The 16,967-nt window shown below is 40.4% G+C and overlaps 1 protein-coding gene across 1 annotated transcript in view; it reads left to right on the forward strand.

Annotated features, from left to right (window-relative positions):
• The first annotated feature begins 286 nt into the window (after nucleotides 1-286).
• The window catches only part of hdac7a (histone deacetylase 7a), a 77,705-nt gene continuing 61,024 nt past the window's right edge, over nucleotides 287-16,967 (forward strand). Inside the window, exon 1 of the mRNA XM_051949652.1 lies at nucleotides 287-542. Within this exon, the coding sequence (XP_051805612.1) occupies nucleotides 524-542 (19 nt within the window). The 5' untranslated portion in view covers nucleotides 287-523. The remainder of the gene's footprint in view (nucleotides 543-16,967) is intronic.

A 16,967-nucleotide genomic window follows, 5' to 3' on the forward strand; every position in this document is an offset into this window, starting at 1 on the left:
TTCCTTCTATTGTCTTTTTCTACCAGGCTGCCTGCCTCTGGACTTGAGCCAGCCGGTCCCTCCTACCTTAAAATACACACACACACCCTACAACACACACATCCACGAGCATGAACGCACACACACATACACACACTCACAAACACACACACATGCTCAGTGCTCTCCCTTCCTCCTCTTGGCACTTGAGAGAAAACACAAGAAGTCAGTGATACGGCAAACCAACTGTGTGTAGGGAGGGAGAGAGAGAGTCCACCAGTCGGCTCAGAGGGGTTAATCTCTCTCTCTCTCTCTCTCTCTCTCTCTCTCTCTCTCCCTCTCTCTCTCTCAATCTCTCCCTCCCTCCATTGCCTTTTGTTGCGGCCCCTCACTTTCTCAACACTTGGACAGAGGGAACTGATACTGTGCCTGTGTGTGTGTTTGTGCGTGTGTTGTTTGAGTGTCCTCACTGCTCCCGATCTCTCTGGATTGAACTGTATGAGAACATGACTGATGGGACTTTCTGACACACTCCTTACGCTGAATGTTCACAACACAGACTGGTAAGGCAGTGCTCCGGTTGGAAAAGTTGTCTAATTTCACGCGAATGCAAAAGTGTCAGCTTGTGTGTGCATGTGTCTGGAATGCAGCAGGTTATTTGGGAGTGTGAGTTGTGTGCCTCTGCTTGTGCGAGCTCGGATTTTATGTGTTCAAAGTTGTGTAAAGATGCAAAATGCTCCGAGAAGCTCTCTCTGTCCCTTGCTGTCTTTCGCCTTTCCTTCGCTCCTCGTTCCACTTCTCCTCCTTATCCCTCTCTTTGCCCGGCCCAAGTTACTCAAGTTACCGGCTTCCTCCTGTTGTTATGAGCCCCGTGGTTTCTCTGCAGCGCTCTGAGGGCGCTCCCACGCTCTCCCAAAGAGAAAGAAAGGAAGGAAAACAGCGATAACCATTTCAGAGCCACAAAAGAACTGAGAGAAGCATGCTTGGTTTCACCCCACGTCTCTTCTGGGCATCTACATGCACGCTTTTGTCCCTTTAACACTGAGCAACTTGGAAAAATGTCCGTGTCCCTTATGCATGTCTGGTTGGCTACTTCTTTTTTTGTTGTTTTCTGGACAAAAGTTTTCTCTTTTCTTCCAAGGTGGTGGGGTGGCTGAGGTGGTGAGAAAATTGGAAACAGAGCCACCCACAGTGGAAGTGAGTCAGCCCGGCATTTAGTGGTGTGTTGACTTTGGAAATGGCAAGGATTGGGGGTGGCGGTGGTGCTGGGGGACGCAAGAAATTGTCAGAGGAATAGAGGACAACAACAGAAGTGTGTCAGCTCGTTCGTATTTTCTGCTGAAGGTCTGAGAGTTTCAGAGCTGTGCACAACAGGAATGAAAGGACAGAAGATGGAGAGGAGAGGAGAGGAGAGGAGAGGAGAGGAGAGGAGAGGAGAGGAGAGGAGAGGAGAGGAGAGGAGAGGAGAGGAGAGGAGAGGAGAGGAGGTCGAAGCCAGAGGCTGTTTATAAAGGGAGGGAGCGGCTTGTGTCCATCTGGGACAATCCCAAGTGCTGAAAGCTTCCCCACCCTGATCCCAAACATCTCTTTCCCCCCTCTCTCCCTCTGTCTTTCTCATTGTTTCTCTCTTGCTCCTTGACAATGAAATGCAAGTGGATACATTTTAATTGCAATCTGCATCCAACTTGTTGCATTTGTACTTTGTGCACACACAAGCTGCTTTTCACTGTCGCGCTGTCTTTTCTTTATTTACTTTCTTTTCTGATCCTGTTTGTCACTCTCTGTCTTTTCGTTTATCGGCTTGCCTGCAGCTCATGCGGTTCTCCCTAAGAAACTGAAGTACACCATGCCGGAGTATGGGGATGCTCCTCTTTGCACCCATGGTCATGTCCACGATGCATATACAATACATCTACATGGTCCTACATGGCATACAATAAAATACCAGGGATATCTGTCTTTTGTATAGAGACGCTCTTCCCATAGCTGCTGCTTTAACCACCCACAGTCCTGCTGACACGCAAATGAGTGGTGGGAGAATGAGTTCTGAGTGATTTTTCTCTTTGCTTGCATGGACTCCGCCAACATAAGTGAAGTAAACTGTGCATCACAGAGAGCTACAGGCTTTGATCTATGCATGTTATGTTTCCTTGCATTTCACTCGCTAATATAAAGTAGCAAACAGTAGCCAAATGTTTTTGTATTCTCCCAGAGAGGAGATGACGGCAGCTGGTTAACATTTAGGTAACTGATAACATTCAGAAACTGACACTAGGTACATACATCACCAAAAATAAAAAGCCTGTAGGAGCCATTCTACACACGTTCTCTTTCTCATCAGAAATCTCCTTTTGTGATTATTTACTATTTCCTGAGTGTTTTTCTGTCAGGATCTGCTTCAGAGTTTCAGATTTGATTGCTGTAAGAAGCATCGATTCACCACTTCTTCTACTGATGACCCTCTCTGAGTGATTCAGTTTGTCCGCTGAGGGAATATGTTGTATCTGGAAACCTGCTGAGGTGCAAGTTAGTAATGTCTCTGAGCAAAGTCGTGCAGTGGGTAAACTAAGTGTGTCTTGTTGCCACGGGAACCTATGCCTTCCGATGGTGATGCAGAAAGTGCTTAAATATGTTTGGTCCTCATTTATTAGTATTGCATTTCACTAGTGTTTCACTTTGATTTGGTCAAAAACTAAAGAGATTTCCACGTGTTCTTTGTTAAAAGGCATTGTGACGGTGACCCAAATGCTCATCTTGAGGATTAAGTTTAAATGGATGAAGTTTAAAGTTTTATAGGTGATGTGCAGCTGTCACATTACAAATAAGCAGCTGCACTGAGAGTCACTGTTGTCAAAATATATATTAACTCTATTAATTTACACTTTTTTTTTTTTACAGTTTTCTATCAGCATTGCTCTTTTGCATTAATTTGCCATGTGAATTTGCTTTGACTGAAGTAGGCAGCCCCATTAGTGGATTCTGTGCTGATAAAGAGTCAAATGAGGTGCCAGATGTCCACCTTTATTCGCATGTGTCCAGAGCCTGATGATAAAAACTGACTATTAAAAAAGCTGGTAACCATGCATGTTTTCTCTGACTGGGGCTTTAGGTTTGGTCGAGCAGGCTTAAACAAAAAAAAAAAGCCTGACTGTATTGAACCTGCTTCATAGCACACCCCTCTGGCGGACACACAGTCCTCAGTACCTCTTAAACCTTCTCCCTTTGTCCGGCCTGCCTGGCATCCCTCCTTCTCTTCCTCCCCCCTCCCTCCCTGCCTTCCCTCTGCTCTGTCTGTGTGTCCAGCGATAAGGGGACAGCGACAGTAGCACTTCCTCTCGCCACAGGAAACAGGAAGTGTTGATTTCCACCGCAGCCTCTCTGGGCAAAATCTGCACTCGATCCGCTGGGATCCTCGTCTCAGGCACACACAGTTTTAAAGACAAGCGGCACTTACTCTCAGACATCCTGCACGCAATGAAGTCCAGGCACACAAATGTGTGCACTCTGAATGTAACCTGTCTGCTCACAATGACTCCAGTATGCATTTGCTCTGCAGCTGTGTCCACTGACTGACTTTCATGGGAAAGCACCTGGGAAGCAGCCCACTTTTTGTCTCTTTGACCTCGGGTTTGGCTCACAGGTCAGAGGATGATTGGCTAATTATTTCTCTAATCACAGTGCATGTTTTGTTATCACCCAGTTTGGCCACGAAGGCCAGGGGAGGCACTGTTGAGCTTAAAAAAACACAAACAACCATTCATCAGCTAATGGATTCCAGTTACACTGCAGGGTGGGATGGCTGGGTGTGAGCGAGAGAGAGAGAGAGGCCAACATACAGAGAAAGTGGGGGAGACAAAAAGTTGGGCATCTGAGTGCAGTAAATGATGTCTGAATGATTTTTTCCTTCAGGAATAGTCGTACTTCTTTATGTTGTCACATTAGGATTTTTAGAATTACAGTCTGGTTTCCTTGTGTGCAATTTTCAAATTTGTACTGCCAAAGTAGTGACATCATAATAACTCTTTTGTTTTTGTAGAAATGTGCTGTAGCAATATCTACAGCAAACTGAAACAGGACAAAATATGTCGGAACACACCAGTAGTGCTGAGAAAATTACACTTGATTTGGGAAAATATTGGCAACTAACAGTCTTAAACTCGCTGACAGGTTTTTTCACTAGTTCCAAGACAGTGTTAGGAGGATATTCTTTTTCAGCACATGACGCACACGGTCAGAATAAAGTGGAGTTATGGTGGATGTGTTTTTAAAGACAGAGGTTTGCAAGAGAAAACGGGAAAGGCTATGAGAGTCAGAGTAAGATGGAAACACACACAAAGTGTTTTTCTAACCACTTATTTTCCATTCTTTTCATGTGTGTAGCCTTTTTTATCATCTCAGAATGCCTTTGTATGTTGGAAAACAAGTGTACCACAGTGTGATGTGATATTCTACAGTTTCTGTCTTTCCGTACAAATCTCCCTCTTTGTCCTGGAACTGTGGCCGCAAACAACAGTTTCTACATGGTCATAAAAGCAAATCACATGGTAACTTGTTCTTGGGCTAGAGGCTGATGCTAAATTATATGTAGTTTGTGGTTGAACTTCATGAATACTGGATTTAATGGATGGACCCTGAGCAATCAGTCATACCTGTTTAACTTCAGTGATGGATGAATGTCCAAAATGAATTAGTTAGTTTACCTGTGACTTTTGAACCCACAAGGATGAAAGTGTTGAGCATTAAAGAAATAAAGACGGAAGAGAAAATTTGACACTTGTGAGTGTGATGGAGGAGTTAGGAAGAGGAGAAAGCAAAGAGATCAGAGCAGAGCTTGAGAGAATACTAAGAGATTTGGGCGATTAGGAAACATTGGAGATGTGAGCCTAAACTGTGCTTGGATCATGGGTCAAGAGGGGTGAGGAGGTCAGAATGGGCCCAGCAGCTCTACTTAGAACAGGATATCCTGCGAGGAAAAGCCATCTGTCTCTCTTTCTCCCTCTCATTCTGCCTCTTAATTTCCCACAGAGGGCACAGCAGAGAGGAGAGGTATAACCTTTCACTGAAAACCCCAGAGAAAACACAAGTTCATCAGTCATCGGTGACAGACTGCACATATACGTGCTTCATGCTCTCCTTCTCCTGTATGAAGCGTTTTATAGTGTGTGGTGATAGCTGTGTGATGTTTTTATCATGAGCTTCAGCTTGTTGCTGTTTTCATCCACTTGCTGCAAGAGCTTCAGCAGCCAAGAAAAATTTCCCTGCAGGGACAATAAAGTTGATCTTACTTTATCTTCTCTCCACCAGACAGGCAGCGTGTGAAAATTATGAATCGTGCCTCTTCTGTTTTAATTACTGTCGAACTTAACATGAACAGAAGCAGCTGAACACCTGGCAAACACTATTATCTACAGTAGCTGTGGATTTCAAAATTATGAAAAAATATATCCTTTATTTTATTTGACCTTATTTAACAACAAGCAAAAACCTCGCTCCACCTGTTGGGGAGAGTTACATTGGGATAGGCAAACTCTCACACTGTCATAGGCAGACAGACAGATTGTGTATTAGATGTGTTTATGTGATGCGGAGCATTTAACAGAGTAAGATCACACAGACATTCTTTTGCTAACTGTTGCATTTCCTTTAGGTTTCTCTATAATCTGCACGAGTGAGAACAATGACATAAAACGTCAATATCACCAAAAAAAACCTAACAATGGCAGAAATTGCAACACTCTTCTGCGAAAACTGTTCTGTGGTCTGTTAAGACTTATATAATAACAGGAAACAACCCAAAACACACGATTTTGGGTTCATCACTTCAAAGCTGCTGACATCTCACAGCCTGCTTCTTTGTAACACGTCGCTATGAACATCAGACCCAGTCAAAGTTCTCCACCCATACACCCAGTACAGATTCATCTCTGATCAGATGTGGCAGCCTCAACATAACGTCCTCTTATAAACAGACTGACAACATTCACAGCTTTGTGAACTGCTGTAACGAACTAACCGTTAACTCACTAGTTGTCTAAAGGTAGTTTCTAGGTCAGACGCTTGAGCTCCTACAGTCAGTTTCAAACTTTTTTCTACTGTAATGAACTTTATCTATCATACTCTTTGACTCATCATTGCACACCTTTTCAATTAATAAAAAGATGTTTCAGAGGATAGATAAAGCTCTCCTAATAAAGAGCTTGTTAACTAGGCATTGACTTAATCCACTTATCACAGTTATTCCATTAGTGTAAAAAGCATTTTCTTGGGAATTCTTGCAATTTGGAATGCTTAGTTTGACCAAATAATATGTTTTGTATTTAGAAAATCAGTTCGTGAGATCTGGGAATGCAGCAACATTGTAATAGAAGAAGTCAGAGAAGATTAACAAGTCCTGAGCAGTCTGATAAGACAGGTTGTGAAGAAATAAAAGTGAACCAGCCTTAAGCTATGACTACATTGAACATCTAACTTATGCAGATTGTTTAGGAAGCAGCTATTTGATCACTGTGCTTCAGTGAAACTGGCTTACAGCAGACAGGAGAGTAGCGCATAAGTAAGTTCAACTAATCCAGGATGTCTTTCTATTATCTGGTGTCACTAAGTACTTTGTGCCTCATTATTAAAGCACTAATAGATGTGACTGTAATTAAATGTGTTTAAGCGGTTTGAATGTAGGTTTCTTAATCAAGATTCAGTTCAGTCATTATCATCATGCATCACAGTTTTTTAATGAACTTACATAAATGATCCATTAGTGACAATGATGTTAATGATGAACTCATCAATTTTCTAATCTCTTTATCAACACAGTAAATCTGACTGAGCAGTACATCAGGACCAAATATAAAAACGTGTTTATGCATTTTCTGCATTACTGACTGAATACATAGGGGTTCCCATGGCAATGCAACACCTACGGTTTACCTGCTGTAACTGTCCAGCTTCATCCAGTGGACTCACTAACATACAGCTCAACAGATTTGCAGATATAAGACATCACTCAAAGCAAATAGGGTCAGAAAGAAAAAAACTGGATGTCGGATGGTGCTTCTTACAGCCAATTTAAAATTCCAAACTCTGAACTGAAACTCTCCTAAAGCTTTTTGGCCTTACAGTTTCAGTTACCATGGTGATCTAGCAGGTTAAAAGAGAGTCGCCTTCCATACAGACACACACATATGCACTGCAGTTCAAAAGAAAAGCAGTTTTTTCAATGAAGATAACATTAAATTAATCAGAAATACAGTCTAGACACTGTTAATGTGGTGAATGACTATTCTAGCTGGAAACAGCTGATTTTTAATGGAATATCTACATAATCAAATCAAATCAAAACTTTATTTATGTAGCACTTTTTATACAAGAAATTGCAATACAAAGTGCTTTTACAGAATAATAATGATGCCTCACCTTCTACCTGTCCCCCCCCCCCCCCGAACCCACACAGTACAAAGAAGACAGATAGGAACACTCATACCTCCCCACATAGGGGTGTGTTAGCTAATGGTGTTGAAAGGCTAATTGATGATTAGAAAACCTTTGCGAAATTATGCTAGCACATGAATAAAAATGTGAGTTTTCATGGAAAACATGAAATTGCCTGGGCGACCCCAAACTTTTGAACGGTCATGTATTCCACACACACGTTTTAACACGACTCATCAGTTTAATAGCATTTGCCATGATTATATCAACTTTCTACTTTTAGCACATAGTGTTTAAAAATATTGAACTACAATACAATAAACCATAACTACCTTTAAACACACTCATTGGGCTTAATATAGCTCAGATTCTATTTCCAGAAAAGCACGTCCTCACCAACACGCTTGGTTTAACATATTTAACAAAGCCGGTAATTGCATTTGTTTAAAAATCTCTAACTTTGCAGGATGACAGGTTTGGAAAACCGTCCAGTAAACATGCTACTTGTGAGTCCTGCCTCACTTGTAATTGGGCAGCTTCTGCATAAACAAACTGGCGAAGTTGCCACCATGATTTGGACCAAATGACAATATGTGTGGGTGTGACAGCATTGATGGTACAGCCCAATGGAGACGTGTGCATGGCTACAGCATGCCAGTGTTGCCCTTATCTATCATAATTTTAACAAGAAAGAATACCAACAGCAGAACTACTTGCCATAATATTGTCAAAGATGCATTTAATTGTCTCAGTGTCAAACAGTTGAATCTCACCCTACTGATTTTTTCCCTCTAGTCAGAAGCTTTATGTTTCCTCTCGTGCAACAGTTTTGCCAACATAGTTGTTATTCTCTCCATACACTGAATCATATACTCAGCCTAATATTGTCACATTCAGATGTGCTCTTAAGTGCGTGATATTTTCCATATAGGAACAATAACTTATTTTTTCCTACCAATGGTTTATCATGACACAAGCGAGAGACATATAGAGAGAAAGAGAACGAGAGAGAGCGAGGGGTTGAAAGCGAGAGATGGGGAATGAGTGTGGAGCTATTTTTGGCCTGTCTGGGTGTTTCCTACGCACACACTCACGCTTCTCAGGCTTGTTGTTGTTCAGAACGGTGGGTGTTAGAGGGTGAGTTTTGATTTGGTTTGACTTTACGTTTTGAGGGTTTGTATGTGTCTGGGGTTGATATCTCTGGGATTTTCCTGCGGTTGCTATGGTTTCTTGCTGTGTTTTGAACAACTTGCCGTAACTCCAAACACGCTAAGGTTGTAAAGAATCCTCGGTCATTCAGTGTACACTTCTCAGTTGACCTCAGTTCACTTTTAATTTAACCTGATCAAACATCCAAAGGAGGTTCTCATTCATTCACATACAGCCATATTTCAGTTTAAGTTTCTGCATTATGCAACTCAAAGAGCTCCTGTCAGTGGGGCAGTTTTTGCAGCACTACTGCCTTTACTTTGATTGCTTGAAATCTCTGTGCTACATTTAATGTTCATTTTCTTCACTATGTGCTTGTTTGGCATCTGTACCTCTTACTGGTTAGTGATGACTGCACACATGGCACAGTTACTCTGGAAAATGTCTGTCAGCGATTTATTGTGATTCTGTGGACTACACACACACACACACACACACACACACACACACACACACACACACACACACACACACACACACAAACACATACACACACACACACACACACACACACACACACACACATCCAGGCCACGGAAACATGCTTGTGTGTCTTTAAAGAATGTACTGTCTGCATAGGAATGTATGATTATGTCTTGTTTGGGTTTCCATTTCTGATTACGCTGTGAATCCACTGAGTGATATATTCATCCACTTGACTAATATGTCAGACACAATGAATCCCACTACATGACAGATGTAGCATCAGAGCTTAATTTAAAGACACACATTCTTAAGTGTTAACAAGGGCTGCACATTCTAAGAAAAAACTGACATTGAAATATGTTTTTTTTTCCTGCGATATATATTGTGATGAGAAAAGATACACGGATTTTCACAAGATGACTCAAATAACTCTATTTACAAAGAATTAATCATTGTAGAAAGACTGAGGTGATTTGTAGGGAATGCATCGGCATAGAAAATATGAAATATTTTTAAAAAGCTAAAAAATTACTTTTCGTGTGACTTGTTTGTAACCTTTTTCGTATGGTGTCATCTAAAGTAGTTTTTGTTCAGATCTGGCTTTACACTCATCATACAGAGCTCTGTGGTGCTGTTTCAAGTGACCCAGCAGTCGTGTTGAGTCAGCAGTAGTGAGGCACTGCTGACCAAGTACCTGTTTTTGGTCATCATATGTTCTGTAACTGAACTATATCCATGCAGCTAATTAGAGCTGAATGATTATGGCCAAAATAATAATCACATGTACAATGTTTTGTTCAATACTGAGATCAGCCTATTTATCACAATTATTCATTGATTATACGTGTGAATCCAGTGTTTGTCCGACAAGTATAATATAACATAATATAAATAAATAAATATTATATTACATACATGTAAATATAAAGAAATTTGAACCCAAACGCCTCAGTTGCTGAACATCTGCTTGTGGTTAGACACTACTATTTACAGGCTACAGTAGAATCTAGCTGGGCACAGAGAAGCCTCTAGTCTCCACCCAGTTACTGCAGAAATGACTGTGAAAAGAGTAGAATATGGTATTCTGGTGTCACATTTACACAACATTATTAATATTCCAATTAATGTCAACGGAGGTCGTGCATCTTTTGTGCAACCACAACTTCCTGTTCAGTGTTTCTCTCCTGTTACTCATTTTTGCTGTCTTGTATATACATATACTTAGTGTTTTCAAGAACCCATCAATTTCAGATTTAAATGATCTTCTACAGACAGACCTCTTTTTTAGTTTGATGATGGAAAATGAACACTGCATGAGTTTTCTTATATCAAAGCAACAACAAAAGTGTGATGTGTTTGAGTAAATTTGCCTTACTTCACAACACACTTCCTGTGAGGACGCACACATCACAATGTCGATGCGGATACAATATGTTGTGCATCTTTGTGACAAACACACTGATCCTAATTAAATGATATTTATATTAAAAAATGATCACTTCATCTCCTGTTTGTTTATTCAAATTTGTTTATTCAAAAACAGATGACAAAATATCAGACTCTGGATTTGACTAAGTATGTAGTTGCTGAGTTTTTACTTTGTCGGGCTTTACTGTACAGCAGCTATCTTCAGGGATTTTAGCATCATGAGTGTGTACTTTTTTTTCCAACAGCAGTTTTCTCTGTATTTAGAACTCTATATACACTACATTCGAAAAGTTTGGGCTCACCCAGACAATTTCATGTTTTCCAAGAAAACTCACACTTTTATTCATGTGCTAAAATAATTGCACAAAGGTTTTCTAAACATCAATTAGCCTTTCTACACGACTAGCTAACACAATGTAGCATTAGAGCACAATAAAAAATCAGCCGTTTCCAGCTAGAATAGTCATTTTCCCACATTAACAATGGCTAGACTCTATTTCTGATTAATTTAATGTTATCTTCAACTGCTTTTTTTTTCATAAATAAGTGACTAAGTGACCTCAAACTTGTGAAACATAGTGCATGTCTAAAGTTTCAGACTGTATCTCATGATGAGTAGACCTTACTGAAAGAGCTGCCTGACATGAAAAAACAATATCTTCTGTAAGATACTGCAGGTGTGACATTTCCTACACTAATATTAGTTACATGCAGAATTTAGAAAAACCCGAGTGTAGCTCAGCACTGGAACTAACCCCACCCGGACAGCGTTTCACACTCAAACACACACATGAGCACATGAACACAGATATGTAAATACACACCAACACATGGCTGCGTGCATACAGGAATATCCGCATGCAAAAAAATTGAAAAAAAGCTTTTTTTCCCCCTTCCAAACATTTTCCAGCCTTATTATTCTCATCCTCTTTGTTCTTGTGTTTACTCAGCCCACCAAAGATAATAAGTCTTTTCCTCAGTGTCTACCCCCCACCCTTCTCCTCATATTACTCTCTGCCTCCATATTCCTGTCTCCCTCTTTCTATCTTCATCTGGATTCCCTTCTCTACTCCCTCCTCCTCCTCCTCCTCCTCCTCCTCATTCTTGGCTTTTCTTTCTTTCCCATCATCCTCCTCTGCCCCCCCCCCCCCCCCCCCCCCCCCTCCACTGCTCCTTCTTTTTTTTCTCAGGCCGCATTCCTCACATTCCTGTTGGCTTCTTAAGGGGAAGGACCCCGCTGACAGACCAAGGCCAAACATTATTACAGTGCTCTCAGCCGCTCGCTCTCTGTTTCTCAATTCACTGTCTTTACTGGCATGAAGATCAAGTTCATAATATTGTCAAAGCATCAAGAATTGTAATAATAATAATAAAAGAATGATGAGGTGAAAAAAAGCACAATTCATGAAGTACAAATAGAACTGCATCAGAGGGTAAAAAGAACAACAGAGTGGCAAAAAAGAAATGAAAATTCTGAGTGTTAGTGAGCGCAGCATGCCTCTTTGTTGCTTTTTATTGTCTTCCAGCTCTATGAAGTTTTTAAAGCATTCCTGGCTGATATCATTGTGGTAGTTTAAAACGAGGTACATCCGTCCCTTCCTCACCTGTTGTGTGGTGACAACAGACTCCTCCTTCCGTCCACGACCTCTTGTGTTGTCCTTTCTCTGTGGCTCCACTGTCGTCACTATTTGGTCAAGATCTGTATCTGCTTTGCACGTCTGAGAACAAAGAAATATTCTGCCAGTATATTTCAATGGTTCAGTGGCAGTTTTGGTTTCATTATGTAATAATTTGTGGACTGACATTAATGCTCGTGCAGCAGTGTTGGTCTGAGGCTGACAGACGTTTTTAGCTTTTGTGTTTGTAGTGCTGCAAATCTGAGCGTGTTTTTGGGGCTTGATTTGAGATGTAATTTTTGATTACTGCATTGGCCGTGTGTTTCTTTACATATTTAGTTTGGATGTGCAGAATTCTACACGTAGGACCTAGACGAGTTTAGACCTGATGACTGAGTGAACCCAAACTTCACTACAATAGAGGACTGTTGGTTAGATCACACTGTGAAGTATTTTGATCCAAATTCTAATTCAGTTTCCATCCATCCATAATCTATACACTGCTTAATCCTCATTAGGGTTGCGAGGGAGCTGGAGTCTATCCCAGCAGACTTACAGGACAGGGCTACATGCAAGCAATCACACTCTCATTCACACCTACGGATGGTTTAGAATTATCAATTAACCTCAGCATGTTTTTGGACAGTGGGAGGAAGCTGGAGCACCCGGAGAAAACTCACACATGCACAGGGAGAACATGCAAACTCCATACAGAAAGATTCCAGGAAGACACGAACCAGGGATCTTCTAGCTGCAAGGCGAAAGTGCTAACCACCACGAAACTGTGCAGCCCTAATTCAGTTTTGTAAAATAAAAAAATTCTCATTGCAACAAATGCTCTACAAGCTTTTTGTTTCTCTCATCCTATATCTAGTCTTCTTTTCTTTCACTACATTTCTCTGTTCACATTATATATGTGACTTTCTTCAGTCGCTTTATCTCTTGTAAACCACCTTCTCTGCTTCCACTCCGCTGTTCCATCTCTGCTAATTCCATTTCACAGATAGCGGTTGTAAGCTTGGACTTCAACTATGTTTAGTCACTTTACTGAGACCACAGTCTCTCATAATTAGTGGAAATAAGGGTCATACCCTTTTCTGTTACGTAAAACAGGCTCATTAATGTTTATACAAGTGCATGTGCTGTGTTTAACAGCGACACACTGTCCGCACATGGCAGATAAACTATCAGACAGACAAATGTTCACAGGAGGCTCAGCACTTCACTAACCTACCCAGCAGACACTTAAACAGCCACACGGTGCTCTTCTGAAGTGGGTGACATGCATCAGACATGAACTTAACTGTACAAGCCTCCATTTGGTTCTTCAGACACATTTTTGTGTCAAAGGACAACACCTCACACCCACATTTCCCCATCTTCTCTGCTGTATAATCTTGATCATCACTTCAGTTTAGGTTGTAGTTTTGTGCAGTGGTTGTTGTTTGTGTTCTTGTGTTAAATGTTGTGCTGTAGCAGGAGCACGTCTCTGCAGGTGGAAGACAACTTTGTAGCACACAGCTGACCACATCCTGCCCCATATAGTACTGACAAAAACGCTGCATACGTCAGACTGGCTGTTTTTAACTGTGTCGTTTCAGTATAACTTCTAAAGAATGACTGATCACGTTTTTGAAAATAGATATTGAATTTAATGTTTTTGCACTGATCAAATTTCCCAAACTGACCTGCCGACAACCTTTTTATATTCTAGGTGCTCAGTAAGTGAATTTTCCCCGACCTTTCATGCATGTAAACAAGTCTACAATAATTGAAAGAGCATTTTCAGCCTAAGATCTTACTAATCAAAGGTCAACGCACAGAAAACCGGCACATTTGCGCTAAAGGAGACTAGTTTTATTTAAACTATAGGTTGTTTGTGGAAAATACCAAGTGACCATTGCTGGACTGAGAGTGTGTTTGTGTGTATTCCTCGCTCCCTGTGGGCGGTTGCCTGCTGTGCTGCTTTTCTGTCACCCTGTGGTTTTGTTATTTTCAGCTCGAAACCGGATGTGATTCAGACTGCATGGTAGATTGTGTAATTGAATGGACTAACCACACAGACACACATCTGCATGCGCACACTCTCACACACATATACACTGACGCTTGTACCCACACTCTATGTCAGTGCACACACACACACGCACACACACACGCATACAATCACGCAGAAGACAGAAAACTGTCTCACACACGTTATATAGTTCTGTACGCCCACACACTGAGGAGTTCTGGGAACGGTGCTGGGTTCCCCCCGTTCACAGAGGCACCCAAGGGTGAGCGAGCGGCCGATAGAGCACCACCAGAAGCAGAGAGATGCACGCTTCTTGGTTTCAATATTGGTCTGAAACACCAGTTGTCGACCTGACTGACGCTAAGATCGGAAAAAAGGATAAAACACACGCTTGCGTTCTGTGGAAACAAAGGGACGGTTGTAAGTGGGGAAAAACACTGAGATGAGCTCCTGAAACTCATCATAAATGTTGGTTTCAGACCCCAAAAATGTCAACATGTTGATTTGGGAAAAAGCAAGAAAAAGTGGGACGGAGAAGACAAAGGCGATCAAAAACAAAAAACAAAATCTATTTAAGTACTGCTGCCATTACAGTTTTTAAAAAGTGTGTTTAATTTGTAGTTAAAGTTATGCACTGCTTCAGATTAATCCCATTTATCTTTCTGCTTTCATGAAGGCAGTTCATTCAACATAAAACAGAAAGATGTGAAGGTTTTTCTGCTGCTTTAGCATTGTGTGTCTGCAGCAAAATTAAAGAACGGAACATCTAATGACAAAATCCTGTGTTACATTTTATGCTTGGGTAAAGAAAATACTTGAAAAAATTGATAAAGTTGTATAACTGTTTATTTAAGAGGAACCAAATGATTTAAGTTCATCTAGCTGAAACCACTGCCATTAAAAGCACATATAAATTTTATTAAATTTGGATAAACTTACTAAATTGTCTTTTACCTGCTGAAGCAATTCATTTAAGTCTATCCAACAATTCTAAGTGAAAACATAACAGAATACTATTTTAACCCTCGTGTTGTCCTGTGGGTCAAAATTGATCCGTTTTAAAGTTTGAAAATGTGGAGAAAAGTATATTTTCACAGGGAAACTTCTGGTGTCCACATTTTCAACATTTTTGGGAAATCTTTGAACATTTTTTGGTGGAAAAAAAAGAAATGTTACAAATGTTTCTGAAGAACATTCACAAAAAATTAACCAAAATCCAGCGAAATTGGGATTTTTTTTAAAATGCAATTTTAAAGGGAAATTTTTATGGAATTATTGGAATTTTCTTCCTGAAGGTTTTGCAAATTTTCAGAAATTTGGGGAATTTTTTTGCTGAATGGACGCAAAAAAATTTTGGTGCCCATAAATGAAGAGAACAGGAGGGTTAAAGACATTAATCAGGAGCTGTTTTTATCAATATATTTAATTTCTTTCTAATGTAAACATTTTGGGGTGAAACTTTTCATTCCTAAAAGTTCTGAAGATGACATGCACAGATTTTGGTGATATTACAGAAAAAAGGATCCACAAATATCTTGAGAAAAGGCAGTGTGTTTAATGTAAAGGATGTAGATGATTCAGAAAATGCTGCAGCTATACCAGCAAACTGCCTCTCAATTCTAGGAAGACTCTGGACCAGAAAAACTGACAAGACGACGGTCCTGCGTCATGTCAAATACCACAGCAGCGTATGTACTGTAGGTGTGTGTGTGTGTGTGTGTGTGTGTGTGTGTGTGTGTGTGTGGCTCACGCAGACAGGATGCTCTACTTCCTCATACACCGGGTTGGGGAGCCCTGTGTGAGGGGGTCTGACAACGAAAAGAACAGATTGGTATTAGTGTTCACTGACTTTACCCCCCGTTTAACGTAGTGGGTGTGACTCAACGGTGAATTACAGAGCGTTCAAACTGATCACCTCCTGTCTGTCATTATTACAGTAAAACACATAAAACCAAAAATAAAAAGCACGAGTTTTCTTTTACTCCCAGAAGTCTACCTTGACACACACGTGATGACGGCTGCTCTATCTCCTACCACATCCTCACTTTTGCAGTAACTGTTGTTCTGCAGTAGTGCTGTGAAAGATCTACTGTGATTTTAAACTGACATGAAAGTAATTCACAGTAAAACATTTACAGCAGATTTACAGTGTAGTTAAGTTACAGTAGTGACAATGGGATTGTAAAAGTAGAACAATAATTGAATGACTGTGTATTTACTATATATGATATTATTAATATTATTACTAATAATATTAATAATATAATAATAACTACCATTAATCAGAAATCCAGTCTAGACATTTTTAATGTGGTAAATGACTATTCTAGCTGGAAACGGCTGATTTTAATGGAATGTCTCCATAGGAGTACAGAGGAACATTTCCAGCAACCATCACTCCTGTGTTCTAATGCTACATTGTGTTAGCTAATGGCATTGAAAGGCTAATTGATGATTAGAAAACCCCTGTGCAATTACATTAGCACGTGAATGAAAGTGTGAGTTTTCATGGAAAACGGTAATGTATCTCACTGTAAAAAAAGTCCATTTGGTTGGATTGCAGTTAAAGACAATACAAATGCTTTAAATTTACTCCACTGCTGGAGAATAAGTCAAATTTTACAGTCTGTTATTCGATTACCTTTTAAAAGACGCTTCACTAAATCACCATGTTTTATTCTTACAATCTTAAGCAGAAAACATGCATACTGTGCCCAAATATTACCCTAAATAACATGTTGGATGTGTTCCATCAGCTCACTGCGGCTGTTTTATCTTTCACTAGTCTAAAGCTGTAATATTTAAACTGTTCTGCTGAACAAATGCTGCATGAAATGTCTACATTTTGCTGTGCAGACTGGTCTCGA

The sequence above is a fragment of the Acanthochromis polyacanthus genome, chromosome 6 (assembly GCF_021347895.1).
Source record: "Acanthochromis polyacanthus isolate Apoly-LR-REF ecotype Palm Island chromosome 6, KAUST_Apoly_ChrSc, whole genome shotgun sequence".
Taxonomy (NCBI): domain Eukaryota; kingdom Metazoa; phylum Chordata; class Actinopteri; family Pomacentridae; genus Acanthochromis; species Acanthochromis polyacanthus.